General features: G+C 46.2%; 1 protein-coding gene and 1 non-coding gene across 2 annotated transcripts in view; both read left to right on the top strand.

The window, feature by feature from the left end:
* Nucleotides 1-22,636, top strand: part of wdfy4 (WDFY family member 4) — a 262,215-nt gene that overhangs the window by 200,564 nt on the left and 39,015 nt on the right. Inside the window, exons 50-52 of the mRNA XM_080215932.1 lie at nt 795-904; nt 14,524-14,677; nt 18,756-18,847. Coding sequence (XP_080072058.1) covers nt 795-904; nt 14,524-14,677; nt 18,756-18,847 — 356 coding nt within the window. The remainder of the gene's footprint in view (nt 1-794; nt 905-14,523; nt 14,678-18,755; nt 18,848-22,636) is intronic.
* Nucleotides 21,794-21,920, top strand: LOC145360610 (U6atac minor spliceosomal RNA). Its single transcript, XR_013889753.1, has one exon. It is a non-coding gene; the product is annotated as a U6atac minor spliceosomal RNA (small nuclear RNA).

Here is a 22,636-nt window from a genome sequence, read left to right as displayed (position 1 = left end):
ATTGCTTAATACCCTTACACAACAAAAGCCTATTGGCACACCAGCCCCAAGACAAAATACTGTGGCTGCAGAGAATCTGAAATAAAAACTAGTCAGTAAATGTGGATAGAGAAAAAGAATTAAGTGTGCTCCCTGTGTCTGCGTGGGGTTTCCTCCGGGTGCTCTAGTTTCCTCCCACAGTCCAAAAATGTGCTGGTTAAGTACATTGTCCATGCTGAATTGCCCCTTAGTGTCCAAAGATGTGCAGGTTAGGTGGATTGGCTGTGCTAAATTGCTCCTTAGTGTCCAAAAATGTGTAGGTATTTGGATTGGCCATGCTAAATTGTCCTTTAGTATCCAAAGGTGTGTAGGTTAGATGGAAAGTCCATGGTAAATGTGTGGGTTTATAGGGATAGGACGAGGGAGCAAGTCTGGGTAAGGCACTCTATCAGAGAGAGGGTGTGGACTTGATGGGCTAAATAGCCTCCTTCTGAACTGTAGGGATCTCTGATGCTGTCCTTGTCTATTGGTCTCAATCTTGAGATTTTGGTTAAGGTAGCGTCTGCACAGTTTTGCAGGAGTGAGTACCAGATAGCTACCTTCTTACACAGCTTGAGCTTTGAAACAACATCAAGGAACAGATTAACCATGATCCAAGTGAATGGAGGAGCAAACTCGAGAGGCTATGTGGCTCACTCCTCTCCTACTCTCCCCTCACCCCCGGTATCTGGGTCCTATTCTGTTGCTACTGATCTCACATCTTCAGCTGATCTTGCAGAGTCTGGCTAAGTGAAATTTGTTTGTTTTTTTTGTAGAGGACTTGTCTGCACGGTGTCACTACTGCACTCATTATTCCTCGTCCATCATTGTCGCCTCGTACCTTGTCCGAATGGAGCCCTTCACTCAGACCTTCTGCTCACTACAGGTACTGTCCCAGTGCTATCGGCAGTATGCGATGCAGCCAGGGCTTACTGGCTCTACTCTCTGGGTTTGTATCTGATTAGTTAGGGGGATGGTGGAAATAGTTGATGACTGAATGGAGAACTGTGATAAATGGGGAATTTCCCTATTCCTGACACTTGTGATATCTCCAATGCCTCCCCAGAGCACGAATTCTCCACACATGTAACCTCAAATTAACATCTTGGGTGGAGGACAGTGTATCATCCAACAATCCCTCGCATATCTTCACCAGATGACCAGTGGCCTCAGAGGGCTTTAGTTACGAGGACAGGTTGCATCAAATTGACTTCCATTTCTCTGGGTATCATAGAATCCTACAATTCAGAAGGAGACCATTTGGCCCATTGAGTCTGCAATGACCACAATCCCAACCAGGCCCTACCCCCCAGGTATTTACCCTAACTAGCCCCCCGACACTCAGGGTTAATTAAGCACGGCCAATCCACCTAACCTGCACACCCTTGGACTGTGGGAGGAAACCGGAGCACCCAGAGGAAACCCACGCAGACACAGGGAGAATGTTCAAACTCCACATAGACAGTGACCCAAGTCAGGAATCAAACCCGGACTATGTGTGCTGTGAGGCAGCAGTGCTAACCATTGTGCCACTGTGTACAGTGGGGATTATTACATTGAGGGGTGGTCTGGTCATGGTGTTGAAGGATCTTTTTTTTAAATTGATTCCTTTATGGGGTGTGGGTATCGCTGGCTAGGCCAGCACTTGGTGCCCATCCCTAACTGCCCTTGAACTGAGTGCAGAATGCCATTTCAGAGGGCAGTTGAGAGTCAGCCACATTGCAGTGGATCTGCAACATGCAGGAAGGGGGACAGGCAGTGGTATTGTCACTGGGCTAGTAACCCAAAGACCCAGGGTAATACTCTGGGGACCAGAGTTCGAATCCCATCTGGTTCACTAATGTCCTTATGGGAAGCAAATCTGTCACCCTGACCTGGTCTGACCTGGTCATGGTGGCACAATGGTTAGCACTGCTGCCTCACAGTGCCAGGGATCCGAGTTCGATTCCCAGCTCAGGTCGCGTCTGTGTGGAGTTTGCACATTCTCCCCATATCTGCGTGGGTTTCCTCCGGGTGCTCCGGTTTCCTCCCACATTCCAAAGATGTGCAGGTTAGGTGGATTGGCCGTGCTAAATTGCCTCTTAGGGTGAAATTTTACCGGCACGTCAGCCCAAGTTTCGCACGATCCCACCCGAGGCCAGCAGAGAATGCCGAATGCCGAGCCGAGGCCCCCACCCCCCCCCCCCCCCCCCCCCACCCCCGGGAATCGGGGCTGGCATGTCGGTAAAATTCCGGCCTTACTGTCAGGGAGACTAGCAAGGGTAATACGTGGGGTTATGGGGATGGGGCCTGGATGGGATTGTGGTCAGTGCAGACTCGATGGGCCATCCCCTTCTGCACTGTGGGATTCTATGACCTACACGTGACTCCAGATCCACAGCAGTGTGGTTGACTCTCAAATGCCCTCAAAAAATGCTGGCCCAGACGGCAACACTCACATCCCATGAACAAATAATATGTTGGCCTTCATAGGAAGAGGATTCGTATCCAGGAGCAGGGATATTTTGATGCAATTATGCAGGGCCTTGTTAAGGCCACACTTGGAATATTGTGTGCAGTTTTGCTCTCCTTATCTGAGGAACATTGTTCTTGCTCTAGAGAGAATACAGCAAATGTTTACCAGATTGTTTTCTGGGATGACAGGACTGACATCCAAGGAGAGATTGTTCCATTCTATTCACTGCAGTTCAGAAGAATGAGGGATATATCATAGAAACCTATAAAATTTGAACCGGACTAGACAGGGTAGATGCAGGAAGGATGTTCCTGATGGCAGGAGTGTCCAGGACCAGGAGTTACAGTTGGAGATTATGGGGTAAACCTTTTTGGACTGAGATGGGGAGAGATGTCTTCACCCAATAAGCCTGTGGAATTAGTTTGATTTGATTTGATTTATTATTGTCACATGTATTGGTATACAGTGAAAAAGTATTGTTTCTTGCGTGCTAAACAGACAAAGCATACCATTCATAGTGAAGGAAAGGAGAGAGTGCAGAATGTAGTGTTACAGTCATAGCTAGGGTGTAGAGAAAGATCAACTTAATGCGAGGTAGGTCCATTTTCAAAAGTCTGGGAAGAAGCTGTTCTTGAGTTGGTTGGTATGTGTCCTCAGAGTTTTGTATCTTTTCCCGATGAAAGAAAGTGGAAGAGAGAATGTCCGGGATGCGTAGGGTCCTTAATTATGCTGGCTACTTTTCTGAGGCAGCACTACCACAGAAAGCAATTGAGGCCAGAACATTGTATGTTTTCAAGAAGGAAAACACAGGGTGGAGGGGATCAAAGGAAATGGATGGGAAGGAGGGACCAGGATAGAGGCTTGGATGATCATCCATGATCATAATGAATGGCAGAGCAGGCTCAAAGGGCCAAATGGCCTATTCCTGCTTCTAGTTTCTATGTTTTTATGAGTCACATGTAGGCCAGACTGGGTAAAGTTGGCAGATTTCCTTCCCATTAGTGAACCAGATCGGTTTTAGCTACAATAGAGGATAATTTCTTGATCACCATTACCAAGGGCCAAGTTTTCAATTCTAGATGTTATTAATTGAAATTGATTTCCACCAGTTGCCATTTGAACATGTGTCCCCAGAACAGTAACATCTGGATTATTAGTCTGGTGATATCACCACCATATCACTGTCTCCCATATCTGATGGGGAGGGCACATATGTAAAAGATGGTTGAAAAGGAAATCAGAAAACATTAATTCACACAAATGGTAGTCAAAATTGAGAATTCTGCCCTCCAAAGGGAGATGGTGGGTCAGTTGGAATTTTCAAAACAGTTTGCTAGGTGGGTGTATCAGGAACAGGAGCAAAGACAGGTGTATGGAGTTGATGTCCATATCAGCTGTGATTCCAATGAATGACAACACAGGATCAAAGGGACTGGTTGGTCTGTTCCTGTGTTCATGCAACAGTGGGCTGAAGTCTTAGCCTTGCTTACGAGCTGAACTTTCAAAGGTGGGATGTGAAGGTTTGGCCATGACGCTCATTGAGGTGGCTACCTCTGAGCCACTGCTGACATTCAGTTTAGAAATACTTCCATTGCCTAATATCATTTGAATATCTGCAGTTCAGAAGCAGGCCACTCGGCCCATCCAGTCCACACTGACTCCTGTCAATACAGCATTCCATCCAGACCCTATCCCCATAACCCCATGTATTAACCAGCACATCTCTGGACACTAAGAAGCAATTTAGCATGGAAAATCCATCTAACCTACAATCTTTGGACTTAGCATGGCCAATCCACCTAACATACACATCTTGGGACACTAAGGGGTGATTTGCCATGGCCAATCCACCTAACCTACACATCTTGGGACACCAAGGGGTAATTTAGCATTACCAATCCATTTAATCTACACATCTTTGGATATGATGAGGCAATTTAGCACAGCCAATCCATCTTTCCTACTCCCCTCTGGACACTGAAGGACAATTTGGAATGGCCAATCCACTTAATCTACACATCTTTGGAATATGGGAGGAAACCGGAGCACCCGGAGGAAACCCATGCAGATATGGGGGAGGACATACAGACTCCACATGGATAGCGACCCAAACTGGGAATTGAATCCGGGTCCCAGGTGCTGTGAGGCAGTAATGTTAACCACTGTGCCACCGCAATATGAACTATGAAAGGTCAGATAAGCAAATGTAGGAGGGTTTTAATTGTTTTCGGGCATAATGATTGGAACGTTTGAAAATACTGAAATACTGAAACACATTTCAATCATAGAATCCTACAGTGCAGATGGAGGCCATTCAGCCCATCAAGTCCATACTGACGCCAATCCCACCCATAATCCCATACAATTATCCTAGCTAGTCTGCCTGAAACTATGGGACAATTTGTCACGGCCAATCCACCTAACCAGCACACCTTTCGGACTGTGGGAGGAAACCAGAGCACCCGGAGGAAGCCCAGGCAGACACGGGGAGAATGTGCAAGCTCCACACAGACAGTGACCCAAGCTGGGAATCAAAGCAGATAATTCCTTTGCCTCTTCTCGGCATTGTGTCTGGGCTGACACTTCTAGAAATGATACAGTAAGAAAACGTGAATATTTTATAGAACTGTTAAATATATGCAAAGTACGAAAGAAAAGAAAATTTGGAGTTCTCTGGCCAAGACAATAGAATGTAAAAATAATAAAGCGTTGTCGATTTTATTAGTGAGATGTGATGCATATTTGATGGTTGTAAACCAAATCTCTCAGTAAAGAGATTAGTTGATACATAAAGCATTAGGCCAGTGCAGATCCTATTTTTTATTCAAGTAATATCTTTAACCCAATTTGTCGAACTAACAACATTTTGCATGTATATTTCTTTTCTTTTATTTGATATCAGTAATGCTTTTATCCGATATTATTGTCTTTCCCAAGAGACTGCTGTCAGTACCCAAACCAAAAGTCGTATTAATGAAATATATCAATCACCACGTGTTAGCAGATGGGGAGAGTGTCACTGCAATTCGGAACCTAATCTAAAACAACAATGGAGTTCCGAGGCGGCTCCCTACACCGTCAAGTTTCCACCTTCGCTCCTTGAGCCAGCTGTGCTTTTCTGACCACTGGGGCATCTCAGGATCAGCGCAGGGTCAAAATAGTCACTTTGAGTTCCTATTCATTGCAACACAGACCATTCAGCCCCTTGTAGCTTGTGCCACTCCGATGCTTACAACCACAGGGGCAGATTTTCCCATGCCCATGGGATTTTCCCATTGTAGCGGACAAGGGGCGGATCATGCAAAGGCCCATTCACCTTGGGTGGGTTTTCCGGTTTCGGAGAGGGTGCGGCAGGAAAATCCCACCCGTAGAGATTTACAGCGGGGAAGGAGGCCATTCAGTCCACTGTGTCAATACTGGCTGACCCGCAGCCATCCAGATTAATCCCACTCCAGCTCGAAGGAGCTGGAGTGGGCCATTCAGCCCATCGATCCAATAGGATCATGGCTGATCATCCACTTCAATGTCGTGTTCCTCCACACTATCCCCATAGCTACCATCGGAGCATGGTGGCACAATGGTTAGCACTCACAGCACCAGGGACCTGCATTCGATTCCCGGCTTGGGTCACTGTCTGTACTGAATCTGGACGTTCTCCCCATGTCTGCGTGGGTTTCCTCCAGGTGTTCTGGTTTTCTCCCCCAGTCCCAAAGACATGCTGGTTAGGTGAATTGGAAGGTGGCAGACTCTGGAATTCACTACCCAAAAAAAACTCTCAGTATTTAAAATTGTTGGAAAGAAACAAAGTACTGTAACTAGAAGGCTAAAGACCCAGGCCAATGAAGGTTCACCAGATTTATTCTAGGTGGACAACACAGTGACACAGTCATTAGCACTGCTGCTTCACATCACCAGGGATCCGGGTTCAATTCCAGGCTTGTGTCATAGAGTCATAGAGGTTTACAGCATGAAAACAGGCCCTTCGGCCCAACTTGTCCATGACGCCCTTTTTTTCAAACCCTTAAGCTAATCCCAATTGCCCACATTTGGCCCCTACCCCTCTGGACCCATTGTCCCCATGTAACCACCTAAATGCTTCTTAAAAGATAAAATTGTACCTGCCTCTACTATTACCTCTGGCAGCATTTTCCAGACATTCACCACCCTCTGTGTGAAAAAATTGCCCCTCTGGACACTTTTGTATCTATGCCCTCCAGTTTTAGACTCCCCTACCTTTGGGAAAAGATATTGACTATCTACCTTGTCTATGCCCCTCATTATTTTACAGACCTCTTTAAGGTCCATAGAATAGACCTTTCATAGACCTCTATAAGGCCACTCTGTGCGGAGTCTGCATGTTCTCCCTGTGTCTGCATGGGTTTCCTCTGGGTACTGCAGTTTCCTCCCACAGACCAAAAGACATGCTGGCTAGGTGCATTGGCCGTGCTAAATTCTCCCTCAGTGTACCCGAACAGGCCCCAGAGTGTGATGACTAGGGAATTTTCACTGTAACTTCACTGCAGTGTTAATGTCAGCCTACTTCTGACACTAACAAAATAAAATAAAAATATTTCCTTGTCCTTGGATGTTTAGAATCTATCACTCTCTGCTTTAAACATACTCAATGTCTGAGCTTCCACTTGGGTAGAGAATTCCAAAGATTCACAACCCTCTGCATAAAGAAATTTCTCCTTATCTCGGTCCTCTAAGTGCCTTTATTTTGAAATTGTGCCCCCTGGTTTTAGAGTCCCCAGCCAAGGGAAAACATGTTATCCATATCTACCCATCTATTCCTTTAAGTATTTTGTAGGTTTTGATGAGATCATGTCTCGTTCTTTGAAACTCTACAGAATACTAGCCCAGTTTGCCCAGAATCTCTCTTCATAAGACAGTCCCGCCATCTAAAGTTTATTTAATAGTGTTACAAATAAGGCTTACGTTAACACTGCAATGAAATTACTGTGAAAATCCCCTAGTCGCCACTCTCTGGCGCCTGTTCGGGTACACCAAGGGAGAATTTAGCACAGCCAATACATCTAACCAGCTTTCAGATTGTGGGAGGAATCCCGTGCAGACATGGGGAGAACGTACAAACTCCACATAGACAGTGACCCAAGCTGGGAATCGAACCTACGTCTCTGGCGCTTTGAGGCAGCTGTGCTACCATGCTGCCATTCTAGAACAAGTCTGATGAACCTTCACTGGCCTTGGTCTTTAGCCTTGTGATTACTGAACTTTCTGTCTTTCCAACAACTTGTTGGAAGTGTTGAGAAGTATTTTTTGCCACCCTTTCAAGTAGTGAGTTCCAGACTTCGCCTTCTAGGTGTAAGCTCCCCCCCCTCAATTCCTGTCTAAGCATCCTGTCCCTTACGCTAAATCTTGTTAAGGACCTCTCAACCAAGACGATGAGGCCTTCCTACCAAAGCCCCTCATAATTTTAAACACTTCAATCAGGTCTTGCCTCAGTCTCCTCCATTCCCAATGAAACAACCCCAGCTTTTACAATCTTTCCTCATAACTGAAGTGTGTACCTGGCAACATCCTCACCAATCTCCTCTGCACCATCTTTCCTATCACAAGCTGACTAGAACTGATCACAGTACGCCAGCTGTAGCTTGACTAGTGCTCTGTTACAGTCTGACCTATCCCCCTGCTCTGATATTCTGCACCTGAGCTCACAAAGGCCAATGTCCTGTTTCAAAAGTGTATGTGTGTAGACTTGATTTGATTTATTATTGTCATGTGTGTTGGGATACAATGAAAAGTATTGCTTCTTGTGTGCTATATAGACAAAACATACCACTCGTAGAGTACATGAGTGGTGGATGCATGGACTGGGCTGCCGGCAACAGTGGTGGAGGTGGATTCGATAGGGTCTTTTAAGAGACTTTTAGATAAGTACATGGAACTTAGTAAGATAGAGGGTTACAGGTAAGCCTAGCAATCTTGAAGGTAGGGACATGTTCGGCACAACTTTGTGGGCCAAAGGGCCTGTATTGTGCTGTAGTTTTTCTATGTATCTATGTTTCTTCCATGGGGGAGAAGGAGAGGAGAGGGTGCAGAAAGTAGTGTTACAGTCAAAGCTAAGGTGTAGAGAAACATCAGCTTTAATATATGCTGGGTCCATTCAAAAATCTGATGGCAGCAGGGAAGAAGCTGTTCTTGAGTTGGCTGGTGCGTGACCTCAGATTTTTGTATTCTTTTTTCCTGATGGAAGAAGGTGGAAGAGAGAATGTCCGGGGTGCGTGGGGTCCTTAATTATGCTGGCTGCTTTGTCGAGGCAGTGGGATGTGTAGGTGGAGTCAATGGATGGGAGGCTGGTTTGCGTGATGGACTGGGCTACATTCATGACCCTTTGTAGTTCCTTGTGGCCATGGTCAGAGCAGAAGCCATACCAAGCTGTGATACATCTGGGAAGGATGCTTTCTATGGTGCATCTGTAAAAATGGATGAGAGTCGGAGTGGACATGCCGAAATCCTTTAGCCTCCTGAGAAAGTATTGATGGGCTTTCTTAACTATAGCGCCAGCGTGGAGGGACCAGTCTTGGCGCGAGAACAGAACTGGACTCGGCCACGATGCACCACGCAGCCAAATAGCCAGCTGCGACTCATACAGGCTTAGCTCAGGGAGGAAGAATGAATTCTCAGACAAGGGCAAGAGCTGGCCTGTGGGAACACAACACTTCCAGAATCAACCACTTCAATCAAGAGAAGGGGATAGTGAGAGGGGACTGTGCAAAAAACAGTTTGCTATCCAGGTATTTTATCCCTGTGGTATTATTATCTGTTAGCAGCCATTCTTTTTAATTCAAAAATATTAACCAAAGATGTAAATGGGATTTAGCTGTGTTTATTATTCTTTTCCCTCACTTGTGACGGGTTCAAATAATTGATTCAATTCACTTTTCCTTCAGCATTTCCTGGGCAGTGCCACCGTATTAAGGTGGGGGTGGGGGGGGGGGTGCAGGGGAGTTGCAGTATTGTTGGCATGGGGGCTGGCGAAGGGTTATTAAACTTTAATCACCGTATTTATTCTCTTAAAGAGTGGTATCCGCAGATGTGAGAGGAAAAAAAAGAAAACCCGGCTATTAAAATCATTAATCACCAGGTGAATGCGGGGTGCCAATTCATCCTATCAGCTCCACTGACACTTCGAGATTAGATTCCACGTCTCTGGTGCTGTGTTGGTGTCAGCTGCGTATCAACGCTTTGTAGCAAAAGTACATCCGTGCTCGAGAGTTAGTTGGAAAAATTAATGTCGCGTTGTCGCAGTGGTTAGCACTGCTGCCTCACAGCGCCAGGGACCCGGGTTCGATTCCTGGCTTGGATCGCTCTCCTTAGAATCCCTACAGTGCAGAAGGAGGCCATTCGGCCCATCGAGCCTGCAGCGTCTACAATCCAACCTATCCCTGTAACCCCAAACATTTACCCTGCTAATTCCACCTCTTCCCCCCCCCCCAACCCCCCCACTCCACATCTCTGAAACTAGAGTCAATTTAACATGGCCAATCCACCTGACCTTCACACCCTTGGACACTAAGGAGCAATTTACCATGGCCAATCCACCTAACCCGCACATCTTTGGACTGTGGGAGGAAACCCACACAGACATGGGGAGAATGTGCAAACTCCACACAGACATTGACCCAAGCTGGGAATCGAACCCCGTCAGTGGGGAACCTACATTCTCCCCCATATCTGCGTGGGTTTCCTCCGGGTGCTCTGGTTTCCTTTTCCAGTCTGAAAGATGTGCTGGTTAGGTGTGTTGGCCATGCTAATTTGTCCCTAGTGCATCCAAACAGGTGCCAGGGTGTGGCAACTAGGGGATGTTCACAGTAACTTCATTGCAGTGTTAATGTAAGCCTACTTGTGACACTAATAAATAAACTTTAAAGCATAAACTTTAAAACGTGAGCAACAGGCTGCCTGTAAAATGCTCTCTGTTCCTATTTAAGGCTAAAATGTTCAACTTGGTATAATTTCGTCCGAATAATGAAGGAGCTCTCTTCTCGCCAATACAATTAAAGTCAATATCTATTATTGTCACTGTTCAGGAGAATCTATCCAAACTCGGTATTTAGTTTGTGAATTACATTCTGAACGTATCCACTAGATGGAGCAATGTGCAGACATTATCTCAGGAGAATGGGTCATCTTCAGTTTCACAGAGATCTGCCCACTTTCTGTGCATGGTCTACGGAAAGAATTTGGTGGGGGAGGAGGGTGTGGGAAATGAGAGGAGACGAGGCCAGAGGAAAGCATAAAAATGAGACAGAATAGATGGCACGGTTATTTTGCTACTGCCTGACAGCACCAGGGACCCCGGTTTGATTCTGGCCTTGGGTAACTGTGTGGAGTTTGCACCTTCTACCCATGTCTGCGTGGGTTTCCTCCCACAGCCTGAAGATATGCAGGTTACATGGATTGGCCATGCTAAATTGCCCCTTAGAGTCCCAAGATGTGCAGATCAGGGGACATTAGCCATGCTAAAATGCCCTTTACTGTCCCAAGATGTGAAGATCAAGTGGATTCACCATGTAAATTGGCCCTTAGTGTCCAAAGATAGGCAGAACGGTAACACAGTGGTTAGCACTGCTGCTTCACAGCTCCAGGGACCTGGGTTCGATTCCCGGCTCGGGTCACTGTCTGTGCGGAGTTTGCACATTCTCCTCGTGTCTGCGTGGGTTTCCTCCGGGTGCTCCGGTTTCCTCCCACAGTCCAAAGATGTGCAAGTTAAGTTGATTGGCCATGGTAAAATTGTCCCTTGGTGTCCTGAGATGCTTAGGTTAGAGACGTTAGTGGGTGAAATATGTAGGGATATGGGGGTAGGGCCTGGGTGGGATTGTGGTCAGTGCAGACTCGATGGGCCGAAGGGCCTCTTTCTGCACTGTAAGGTTCTATGATTCTATCTATAAGAAGAAATTGGATACAGCTCTAGGGGCTAAAGGGATCAAGGGATAAGGCGTGGGGAGGGAGGGAGGAAGGAATCAGGATATTGAATTTGATGATCAGCCATGATCAAAATGAATGGTGGAGCAGGCTCGAAGGGCCGAATGGCCTACTCCTGCTTCTAGTTTCTGTGTTTTTATGTTTCAAGCCCTTACCAACAAGGAAGAAAACTCCCCAAAGTTTCTTTCAGTTTACAAACCCTTACACCGTCACTCTGGTGCACTGGCTTGGAACGTGAGCCAAGTCACAGCTGATAATATAACTTCAGGGTTCAGATGGGAAGTTTTTTTTATTCATTCGTGGGACATGGGTGTCGATGGCTGGCCAGTATTTATTGCCCATCCCTAGTCGCCCTTGGTGAGGGTCGTTTGAGGGGGCAGTTGAGAGACAACCACATTGCTGTGGGTCTGAAGTCACATGTAGGCCAGGCCAGGTAAGGACGGCAGATTCCCTTCCCTCAAGGAAGGAATTAATGAACCGGAAGGGTTTTTCTGATAATTTTGACAATGGTCACCAGTAGATTCTTAATTCTAGATACTTTTTATTGAACTGAAATTCTAACACCTGCCGTGGAAGGATTCGAATCCGGGTCCCCAGAACATTAGCTGAGTTTTTCGATCAGCAGACTAGCAATAATATCACTAGGCCATCGCCTCCCCAGCAGTACATGGCACATAAGTACTGGTTACTTAGCAATAACATGGCATTAAATGTAATGTGCCCTTTTTGTATTTACTGTAACCAGGGTACAAAGTACAAAATGAAAGCAAATAGAATACAATGGATTACAAAGGGATCCTTAATTTAATCAATAAACATTTTATCAATTGTGCTAAACTGTGTACAATAAGTAACCGGGAATGGTGCAATCTTTACAGGGATAATTTGTACATTAGGTGATTTAAAATCTGCCGTGATTTCATATCAATGCAACAGCTGTAAGTCTAAGAAGATGACAAAATTGTTCTTCAGCAAGCGATCCAAAGCGTTCTTAACTGCGGCCATGGAGAGTTAAAGGAGAACTGTAAAAACCCAACCAAAAGTTAAAAAAAAAATAAGGACTGCCTGAAGGAACTGAGGAGACAATAAAATGTAATAAAACCTGGTTTCGGAGGAGCTGAAAATGTAGCCAGTGAAACTTAATAAAACTGGCCTGGAGGTATTAGAGAGAGAGGCTCAAATATAATAAAAAGCAAACGGGGAAAGTTACAATCAGCCATCAGAGCGAAACAGAGAACAGACCTGGAAGAGTATTAGTAATAGATTAGAATGGAATTTGATATTCACATCTAAACAGTAGCACTGGGAAGATTAATGACCTCGATGGACAGGGGTAATCACTTCTGGTGACATTGACCTAGTTGTGATCACAAAACAGACACTGTTGCCTAATTACTCTATTTTGTTCGACAGATTGTGGGCTTATGGCTGTTACACTGTACAATAATGCTGAATGTAGTTATTGAGTGAAAAAGTCCACAATCAGTCCCACCGTCCATGAGTTCCAATGTCTTCGCCCATCACCTGGACTCACGACAGAAGCACAAGAGCAGGTCGGAGGCTGGGAATACTGTGGAGAGTAACTCAGCACCTGACTCCTCAAAGCCTATCTGTCATCCCCAGGGTGTGGAGATGCCGGTGTTGGACTTGGGTAAGCACATTAAGAAGTCTCACAACACCAGGTTAAAGTCCAACACATATATTTGACAGCACTAGCTTTCGGAGTCTCAGGCTCCTTCATCAATTCACCTGATAAAGGAGCCTGAGACTCCGAAAACTGGTGCTGCCAAATAGACCTGTTGGACTTTAACCTGGTGATGTGAGACTTCTTCCCATCATCTCCAAGGCAGGAATGAGATGGAATACTCCCCACTTGCCTCAGTGGGTGTGGCTTCAAGAACACGCAAGAAGCTTGACACCGTCCAGGACAAAGCAGCCCTGTTTGATTGGCACCACATCTACAAACATCAACTCCCTCCACCACCGACACTCAGTAGCAGCAGTGTGTACTATCTACAAGATGCACTGCAGCAATTCACCAAAGATCCTTAGACAGCACCTTCCAAACGCACGACCACTTCCATCTAGAAGGACAAGGGCAGCAGATACATGGGAACACCAGCACCTGCAAGTTCCCCTCCAAGCCACTCACCATCCTGACTTGGAAATATATGAAGAAGTCTTACAACACCAGGTTAAAGTCCAGCAGGTTTATTTGTAGCAAATGCCACTAGCTTTTGGAACTGGCTGTTCCTTTGTCGGGTGGATGGGAGTTCGAACTCCTATCCTCCTACTACAAATAAACCTGTTGGACTTTAACCTGGTGTTGTAAGACTTCTTACCATGTTTACCCCAGTCCAACGCCGGCATCTCCACATCTTGGAAATATATCACCATTCCTTCGCAGTCACTGGGTCAAAATCCTGGAATTCCCTCCCTAAGGCATCGTGGATCAACCCACAGTACATGGACTGCAGTGATTCAAGAAGGCAGCTCACCACCACCTTCTCAAGGGGCAACTAGGGATGGGCAATAAATGCTGGCCCAGCCAGCGATACTCACGTCCCTCAATTATTAAGAAGAAATTGAAATCAATGAATAGCATCTCACCAATAGAGCATCCCATAATTTTCAGAGATTTTCTCCCCCGCATCATCCCGCTCCAATTTCTCTCTCTCAGCCTGAAATTGCCGATCCTTCCCTGATCAAGTCGTGGAGGGACGGATCGGAGGGACGGTGTTGCGGGGTCACGGGGCTGGCCAGCGATCGGGAGGTCGGCAGTGTGGGGCTACTGCACGTGCGCCGATCTCAGCGCTGACGGATCAGCGCACGCGCAGTGGCCCACCCAGCGCCAGGCTGCCGGCCTCTCCAGCAGGAATAGGCCCCACCCAAAAGATTTTCAGCGCAATTCATGCTAGGGCTCTCTGTGATGCACAGAGTGTGGGAGATTCATTTTGAAAATGCTGGAACAACCAGCGGGAACTGCGCCAGTTTTTATGTGAATTTAGTATTTGTTTGGGAGAATCCCACCCTGGATGTTTTTGGAGGGAATTTTCAATGTGGCAGACAGGATGTTGAAATGCTGATTTTTTTTCTCTCAGGGGGGATGTTTTGACGTGGCAGACAGGATGTTTTTCAGCATCAAGAAAGAGTGGGAGTCATCGTCCAGAGACAACATGAGTGATGTCCGAGAGCTGATCCCAGAATTCTTCTACCTGCCAGATTTCCTGCTTAATCATAACCGTCTCGAATTTGGTACGTAAGTGAAAAAGGCTTGGCTTTATCGAGCGCTGAACTGATAAATCCCTTTTACGACGTCTCAAAGTGCTCCATATTCAACAAATTATTCTGTGCTGCAGGCCAGATTGCACACACAAAGCAAATGTGATCAATGGCCAGTTAATATTTATTTGATGGAATTGGCTGAAAGAAGAATGTAGGCCAGGCATCTCTCCTCTTTACACAGCTCCCCCGCCATCTTGTGGTATTTAAAGTAAAGTTTATTTAAAGTTTATTATTAGTGTCACAAGTAGGTTTATATTAACATTGCATTGAAGTAACAGTGAAAACCCCCTAGTTACCACACTCTGGCGTCTGTTTGGGTATGCTGAGAGAGAATTTAGCATGGCCAATGTGCCTACCAGCACATCTTTCGCACTGTGGGAGGAAAGTGGAGCACCCTGAGGAAACCCACGCAGATACAGGGAGAACGTGTAAACTCCACACAGACAGTGACCCAAGCCGGGAATTGAACCCAGGTCCCTAGCACTGCTGTGAGGCAGCAGTACTAACCATTCTGTGTATACTTGAATCAAAGGTAGAGAGACCCAAAGCTTTTTAGAAGATCGAACTTGAGATCCAGGAGTATGACTGCAATCAGTTCTGAATTTATGAAGTTAAGGGCAATAGGGTGGCAAAGTGGCACCACTGCCTCACAGTGCCAGGGACCCAGCTTCAGTCCTTGGCTTGGATCACTGTGTGGAGCCTGCATGTTCTCCCCATGTCTGCGTGGGTTTCCTCTGGGTGCTCTGGTTTCCTTCCACAGTCTGAAAGACGTGCTGGTTAGGTGGCTTGGCCGTGCTAAATTGTCCTTCAGTGTACCTGAATAGGCGCCGGAGTATGGTGATTAGAGGAATTTCACAGTAACTTCATTGCAGTGTTAATGTAAGCCAACTTGCAACATTAATAAATAAACTTTAAAAACCTTAAAGTTGGGAAGGTTTTTGCCAGTTACGGAGCTAAGGGAGATTAATAGTGTGCAGATGCACCTGCCTTATAAGGACCAAGGACCAAACCAATCTTTTTTTAATGAAATCCATTGTCCAACTTAATTCACTCAGTTCCAGTAACTCTTAAAAGTTTGCAGATGAGAATTTTCCAGGGCGGGCACAGCATATAGAGGGGCACTGCCAAGCTCAGCGGGCATGATGTCTGGCGAACTTACTCACTAAATAGAACATTAACAATTAGGTCAAAAAATGTTATTATCAATCAAAATTATTTCAATCGAGAGATTATTTTAACGTGAGGTTTTAAATATTGTGTGCGCTTCATGCCATTCTGAATATTGTCAGTGCACGAACTGCTTTATATTAGGGGGTCTGTTTTATGAGGTGCCACTCACAATGGAAGGGATGCAAGTACCAAGATTTGAGAGTCTAATTTGAGTTGAATCGTTAATTTATTGGCCCTAGAATCACATTGGCCACCAATCAGAAACATGATCGTTCATGACCAAGCTCCCATCATGCAAAGATCTGCTCCAGAAATGTCAACTTAACATCCTAATCTTATTTGAGGTTGTTCCTCTGAGGTAAAGTGTGGAATTAAATCCAAATAGTACGTTAGCCTTTTCCTGGATTGGAGATGGGGTCAGTGTGTCTGCGACCCATATAGAAGCTGCTATGTATCAAGGTGATGGGTTTGTTCTTGCAACCTGTAGTTAGCTAATTGTTCATTCAATGTTAACTCTGCTCATCTGGCATGAGAAGTGTCTCATTTGAGTTAGGTCTCACTCCTGTTTTGTCAAGAATATGCATAAGTTCAGGGAAGCAATATAGAAACCAGAGAAACACTACAGTACAGAAGGAGGCCCATCGAGCCTGCACCGATAACAATCCCACCCAGGCCCTATCACCGTAACCCCACATATTTGCCCCGCTAATCCCTCTAACCTATGCATCCTGGGACAGTAAGGGACAATTGTTAGCATGGCCAATCCACCTAACCTACACATCTTTGGAGGGTGGGAAGAAACCGGAGGAAACCCATGCAGACATGGGGAGAAAGTACAAACTCCACACAGACAGTGACCAAGCCGGGAATTGAACCCAGTTCCCTGGAGCTGTGAGGCAGCAGTAACATTGCGCCGCCCATATAGGAACCAGAGGAGGCCATTTGGCTACTTCCGCCATTCACTGAGATCATGGCTGTCCTGTGACCTAGTGTCATGCACCCACCTTTAACCTATCGATTCCCCAACAGTAACAGTTTCTCCATTTACCCTATTTACTTCTCCTTAACACTGCATGGTGACACAATGGTTAGCACTGCTGCCTCTCAGTGCCAGGGAACAGGGTTCAATTCCTGGCTTGGATCACTGATTGTGTGGAGTTTGCACGTTCTCCCCATGTCTGCATGGGTTTCCACTTGGTGCTCCACTTTCCTCCCACAGTCCGAAAGACATGCTGGTTAGGTATATTGGCCGTGCTAAATCCTCCCTCAGTACACACGAGTGTAGAGAATTTTCGTAGCAACTTAATCCACTCACCTGATGAAAGAGCAGCACTCCGAAAGCTTGTGATTCCAAATAAATCTGTTGGACTTTAACCTGGTGTTGTGAGACTTCTTACTGTGCCCACTCCAATCCAATGTTGGCATCTCCACATTGTGTTAACTTAAGCCTATGTGTGACACTAATAAATAAACTTAAAACTTAAACTCAGAACACAACCTTTTATTTCCCAGGGAGTACGTGTCTAGTCATCTCTCCCTGGACGTCAATCCTTGGAATCCAGGTTAATATGCACAACACTCCTCCAAAGTCAATATATCCTTCTGAGGGTCTGGTGGCTAGAATTACCCACAGTGATATGGGTGAAACAGGGCTTTGTGAAGTTGTAACCTAACTTCTACACTGCTGTCCTCCAATCAATATTGCCAGCATACCATTAGCTTTCTTGATCATTTGCTGTACCTCCCATTAATGATCTGTGAACATAGACCGCCAAGTCTCTTTGGACCTCTGCTGTTACTAGCTTTACGGCATTTAGAAAGTACCCTGTCCTACCCATTTTGTGGATGATCTGCCCACATTAATGATCATGGAATTCTACAGTGCAGAAGGAGGCCATTCGGCCCATCGAGTCTGCACCGACCACAATCCCACCTAGCCCTATCCCCATAACCCCATGCATTTATCCCTAGCTGGGCCCCCTGACACTGAGGGGCAATTTAACATGGCCAATCCACCTCACCCGCACATCTCCGGACTGTGGGAGGAAACCGGAGCACCCGGAGGAAACTCATGCAGACACGAGGAGAATGTGCAAACTCCACACAGACAGTAACCCAAGCCGGGATTCGAACCCGGGACCCTGGTGCTGTGAGGCAGCCGTGCTAACCACTGTGCTACCATGCCACCCTGCAGTATAGATTAATAGTGACTTGGGGATTGAATATAAAAGTAGGGAGGTCTTGCTGCGGCTGTATAGGGCATTGGTGAGGCCGCAGCTGGAGTACTGTGTGCAGTTTTGGGCGCCGTACTTACGCAAGGATATTTTGGCCTTGGAGGGAGTGCAGAGGAGGTTTACTAGGCTGATACCGGAGTTGAGGGGGTTGAGCTATGAGGAGAGGCTGAATAAACTAGGCTTGTACTCGTTAGAGTTTAGAAGAATGAGGGGAGATCTCATTGAGACGTATAAGATGATGAATGGGATGGATAGGATAGAGGTGGAGAGACTCTTCCCGCTCAGAAAGGACAGTAGGACTAGGGGCACAGGCTCAAGATAAAGGGGGGGCGGTTTAGAACGGAGTTGAGGAGGAACTTCTTCACTCAAAGGGTGGTGAATCTCTGGAATTCTCTGCCCGTTGAAGTGGTGGAGGCTGCCTTGCTCAATATTTTTAAGACGCGGGTTGATGGGTTTTTGATAAGAGAGGGGATTAAGGGTTATGGGGAGAGGGCGGGAATGTGGAACTGAGCCACGACGGATCAGCCATGATCTTATTGAATGGCGGGGCAGGCTCGAAGGGCTAGATGGCCTACTCCTGCTCCTATTTCTTATGTTCTTATGTTCTTATTAATATTTCAACTGTGTGTCCAACACTTTTGCAGGTTCCATGCAAGATGGGACCACTCTGGGAGATGTGATACTTCCTCCGTGGGCTAAAGGAGATGCTCAGGAATTCATCCGACTGCATCGGATGGTAAGTATTTGTTAGCCAGCTGTCTGAGTTTAGCGTAGACTCTTTTAGGTTTCTCTTATCGATGGTCATCCTTCTCTGGGTGACTCATACTGTGGCTATGTGTATTGTTGCTCCAAATGAAATGGTTCTGGGTCAGAAACACGTCACTCATGACTCAGCGTTCTAGGATACAGATTGACGAGTGTCGAGACTGCACCGTAGAACATTGAACAGAAACGGCACAGGAACAGGCCCTTCGGCCCACAATATTGTATCGAACATGACACCAAATTAAACTAATCCCTTCTGCCTGCCCTTGGTCCAAATCTCTCTCTTCCTTGCACGCTCATTTGCTTATCTAAAAGCCTCTTAAACACGCCTATCGTACCTGCCTCCACCACCACCACCTCTGGCAGCGAGTTCCAGCCATCTACCACTCTGTGTAAAAAAACTTGCTCCTCACATCTCCTTTGAACTTTCCCTCTCTCACCTTAAGTGTATGCCCCTAATATTAGACATTTTGATTTGATTTGGTTTGATTTATTATTGTCACGTGTATTAGTACGCAGTGAAAAGTATTGTTTCTTGTGCGCTATACAGACAAAGCATACTGTTCATTGAGAAGGAAAGGAGAGAATGCAGAGTGTAGTGTTACAGTCATAGCTAATGTAAAGAAAGATCAACTTAATGCGAGGTAGGTCCATTCAAAAGTCTGATGGCAGCAGGGAAGAAGCTGTTCTTGAGTCAGCTGGTACGTGACCTCAGACTTTTGTATCTTTTCCCCAATGGAAGAAGGTGGAAATAAAATATCCAGAGTGCATGGGGTCCTTAATTATGCTGGCTGCTTTGCTGAGGGAGTGGATTTGCAGATGGAATCAATGGATGGGAGGCTGGTTTGCGTGATGGATTGGGCTATATTCATGACCTTTTGTAGTTCTTTGCGGTCTTGGTCAGAGCAGGAGCCCATACCAAGCTCTGATACAACCAGAAAGAATGCTTTCTATGGTGCATCTGTAAAAATTAGTGAGAGTCATAGCTGACATGCCAAATTTCAACTCTGGGAAAATGATTCTGATTGTCAACCCTATCTGTGCCTCTCATGATTTTATAGACTTCTATCCGGTCTCCCCTCAGCTTCCACCACTCCAGAGAAAACAACCCTCGTTTGTTCAAGCTCTCCTTACAGCCCATACTCTCTAATCCAGGCAGCATCCTGGTAAACATCTTCCGCACCCTCTCCAAAGCCTCTATATCCTCCTGGGATTGGCAGCACAGTGGCACACTGGTTAGCACTGCAGCCTCACTGCGCCAGGAACCCAGGTTCAATTCCAGTCCCGAGTCACTGTCTGTGCAGAGTTTGCACATTCTCCCTGTGTCTGCGTGGGTTTCCTCCAGGTGCTCCAATTCCCACCCACAGTCCAAAGAAGTGCAGATTAGATGGATTGTCGGGGGGGGTTATCATGATAAATAAGTGGACTTATGGCCATAGGGCCTGGATGGGATTGTTGGTGCAGGCTCGATGGGCTGAATGGCCTGCTTCTGCATGGAAGAGATTCTATGCTATGATTCCTGTAATGTGGCGGTCCAGAATCTCACGAAATTCCACACGTTGGCCAGGATTTTCCAGCCTGTCACCGGAATTTTTCAGTCCTGCTGAAAGTCAGTGAACTTTTTGGCTGATCTACCGCATTCCCCCTCATAGCAGGTTTGAGCACAGCGGGGCTGGAAAGTCCTGGCCAGCGACATTGCTGTGATGATCTGCTGTAAGACAGTTCCTCTGCTCGAATCTCCTTTCCTCACCGTCCTGTGCTTTCCTCTTCATGTCTTGATCAGGCCCCACCTAGAGTATTGTGTGCAGTTTTGGTCTCCTTTTCCCAGGAAGGATGTTCTTGCTCTCGAGGGAGTGCAGTGAAGGTTCACCAGGCTGGTTCCGGGGATGGCAGGACTGATAGACGAGGAGAGATTGAATAGGTTAGGATTGTTTTCACTGGAGTTCAGACAAATGAGAGGGAATTTCATAGAGATTTATAGAATTCTAACACGACTAGACAGAGTAGATCTAGGAAGGATTTTCCCGATGGTGGGGGGAGCCCAGAACTAGGCGTCACAGTCTGAGGATTAAGGGTAGACCGTTTAGGATGGAGATGAGGAGACATTTCTTCACCCAAAGAGTGGTGTGTCTGTGGAATTCATTACCACAGGAAGTAGTTGATGCCAAACATTGAATGTATTGAAGAGGCGGCTGGATATAGCACTTGGGGCAAATGGGATCAAAGTTTATGGGAAGAAAGCAGGATTGGGCTATTGAGTTGGACAATCAGCCATGATCGTGATGAATGGCAGAGCAGGCTCCAAGGGTTGAATGGTCTCTTCCTGCTCCTATCTTCTATGTTTCTATACAAGCCTCTGATTTTCAACTTCAATAAGGAAAGCCCAATGGTTAGCATTGCTGCCTCACAGCGCCAGGGACCCAGGTTCAATTCCAGCCTTGGGTCACTGTGTGGAGTTTGCACATTCTCCCTGTGTCTATTTGGGTTTCCTCCGGGTGCTCCAGTTTCCTCCCACACTCCAAAGGTTTGCGGGTTAGGTGGATTGGCCATGCTAAATTGACCCTTAGCATCAGGGGGATTAGCAGAGTAAATGTGTGAGGTTATAGGAAAGGGGGCTAAGTGGAATACGGTCAATACAGACTCAATGGGCCAAACGGCCTCATTCTGTGGGGATTCTATTCTATGAAAGAAAGAGCACATGAAGTGGTGTTTCATTGTCTCCCTCCTGTGTGTATGTGCTCAAAGGAAACACTTTACCAAGGATGCTGTGCCTGTAGGCAGCAGATGTTCCTCAGTGTTGTAACATGCGTTTCCCCCACCACCCCACACCCCACCCCCCCCACCAAAGATTTGCTGGCTCCGCCATTAGCCATGGCTCATAATGCAGAGTTCCCCCACCCCAAGGTGAGCAATTCTTGTGTTGTATGAAAGGAGAGAAGGTTAGCACTCCCCTTGATAAGGATGGAAGGGGCCCAGTGACCTTACAACCCACTAGTGGTTAAGGCATTGCCATCTACGTTAGTGGCATCTAACCATGTTTTTATTTTCATTTGAATTGGTTTATTTGGTTTGCCCTAAAAGATGTATATTAAAAAAAGGTGACCAATTCTGACCAAAGTAATTATGGACACACCGTCACGAGGCTACAGTTGCAGGTGAAGACTTGAGGGCAGGAGGCCATGTGGCTGAGTCTTAACTGCCTTCGAGCAACTAGCGATGGGCAATAGATGTTGGCCAGCCAGCGATGCCCATGTCCCACCTCTGAATCAAAAAGCAAATGGGGACAGGCGGGGTAAAGGAGGCTGGAGTTGAGCATAAACGACAGTGTTAGGCTGAATGGGCTGTTTCTACACTGCACATTCCATGTAATTATTTTGTCATTTAGAAATGCGTATTTTCATGATGCCAACATGCCTGCTTCCGACAGCTAAGTACAACGATGCGGATTTTTCACTGTCGCAGTGGAGAAGCGGAAGGTAGAGTTGGTTGCGCCGGGGAACGTGGAATTCCCTGGAGCGACTGGTAGTGCCAGGGTTAAATGGGACTGGCCCTGTCCATGAGGATAATGTAGATTTAAGTGGTGATTAATAACCTCCACACTCACCTTTGCAAATGCTAATCTGTTAATTGTTCGTCTAAATGGATCAATTTAATGTCTCATTATTTACTAACTACCAGCCTGGCCTGTAGAAATGTCAGACTTATGTGCTATAAGCTAGTCTTAATTTGTCTTATTATTGTAATTATAAACCACTCAGAA

Source organism: Carcharhinus amblyrhynchos, chromosome 31, assembly GCF_965287045.1.
Source record: "Carcharhinus amblyrhynchos chromosome 31, sCarAmb.v2.hapA, whole genome shotgun sequence".
NCBI classification, from domain to species: domain Eukaryota; kingdom Metazoa; phylum Chordata; class Chondrichthyes; order Carcharhiniformes; family Carcharhinidae; genus Carcharhinus; species Carcharhinus amblyrhynchos.
This window is presented reverse-complemented; position numbering and strand designations above follow the sequence as displayed.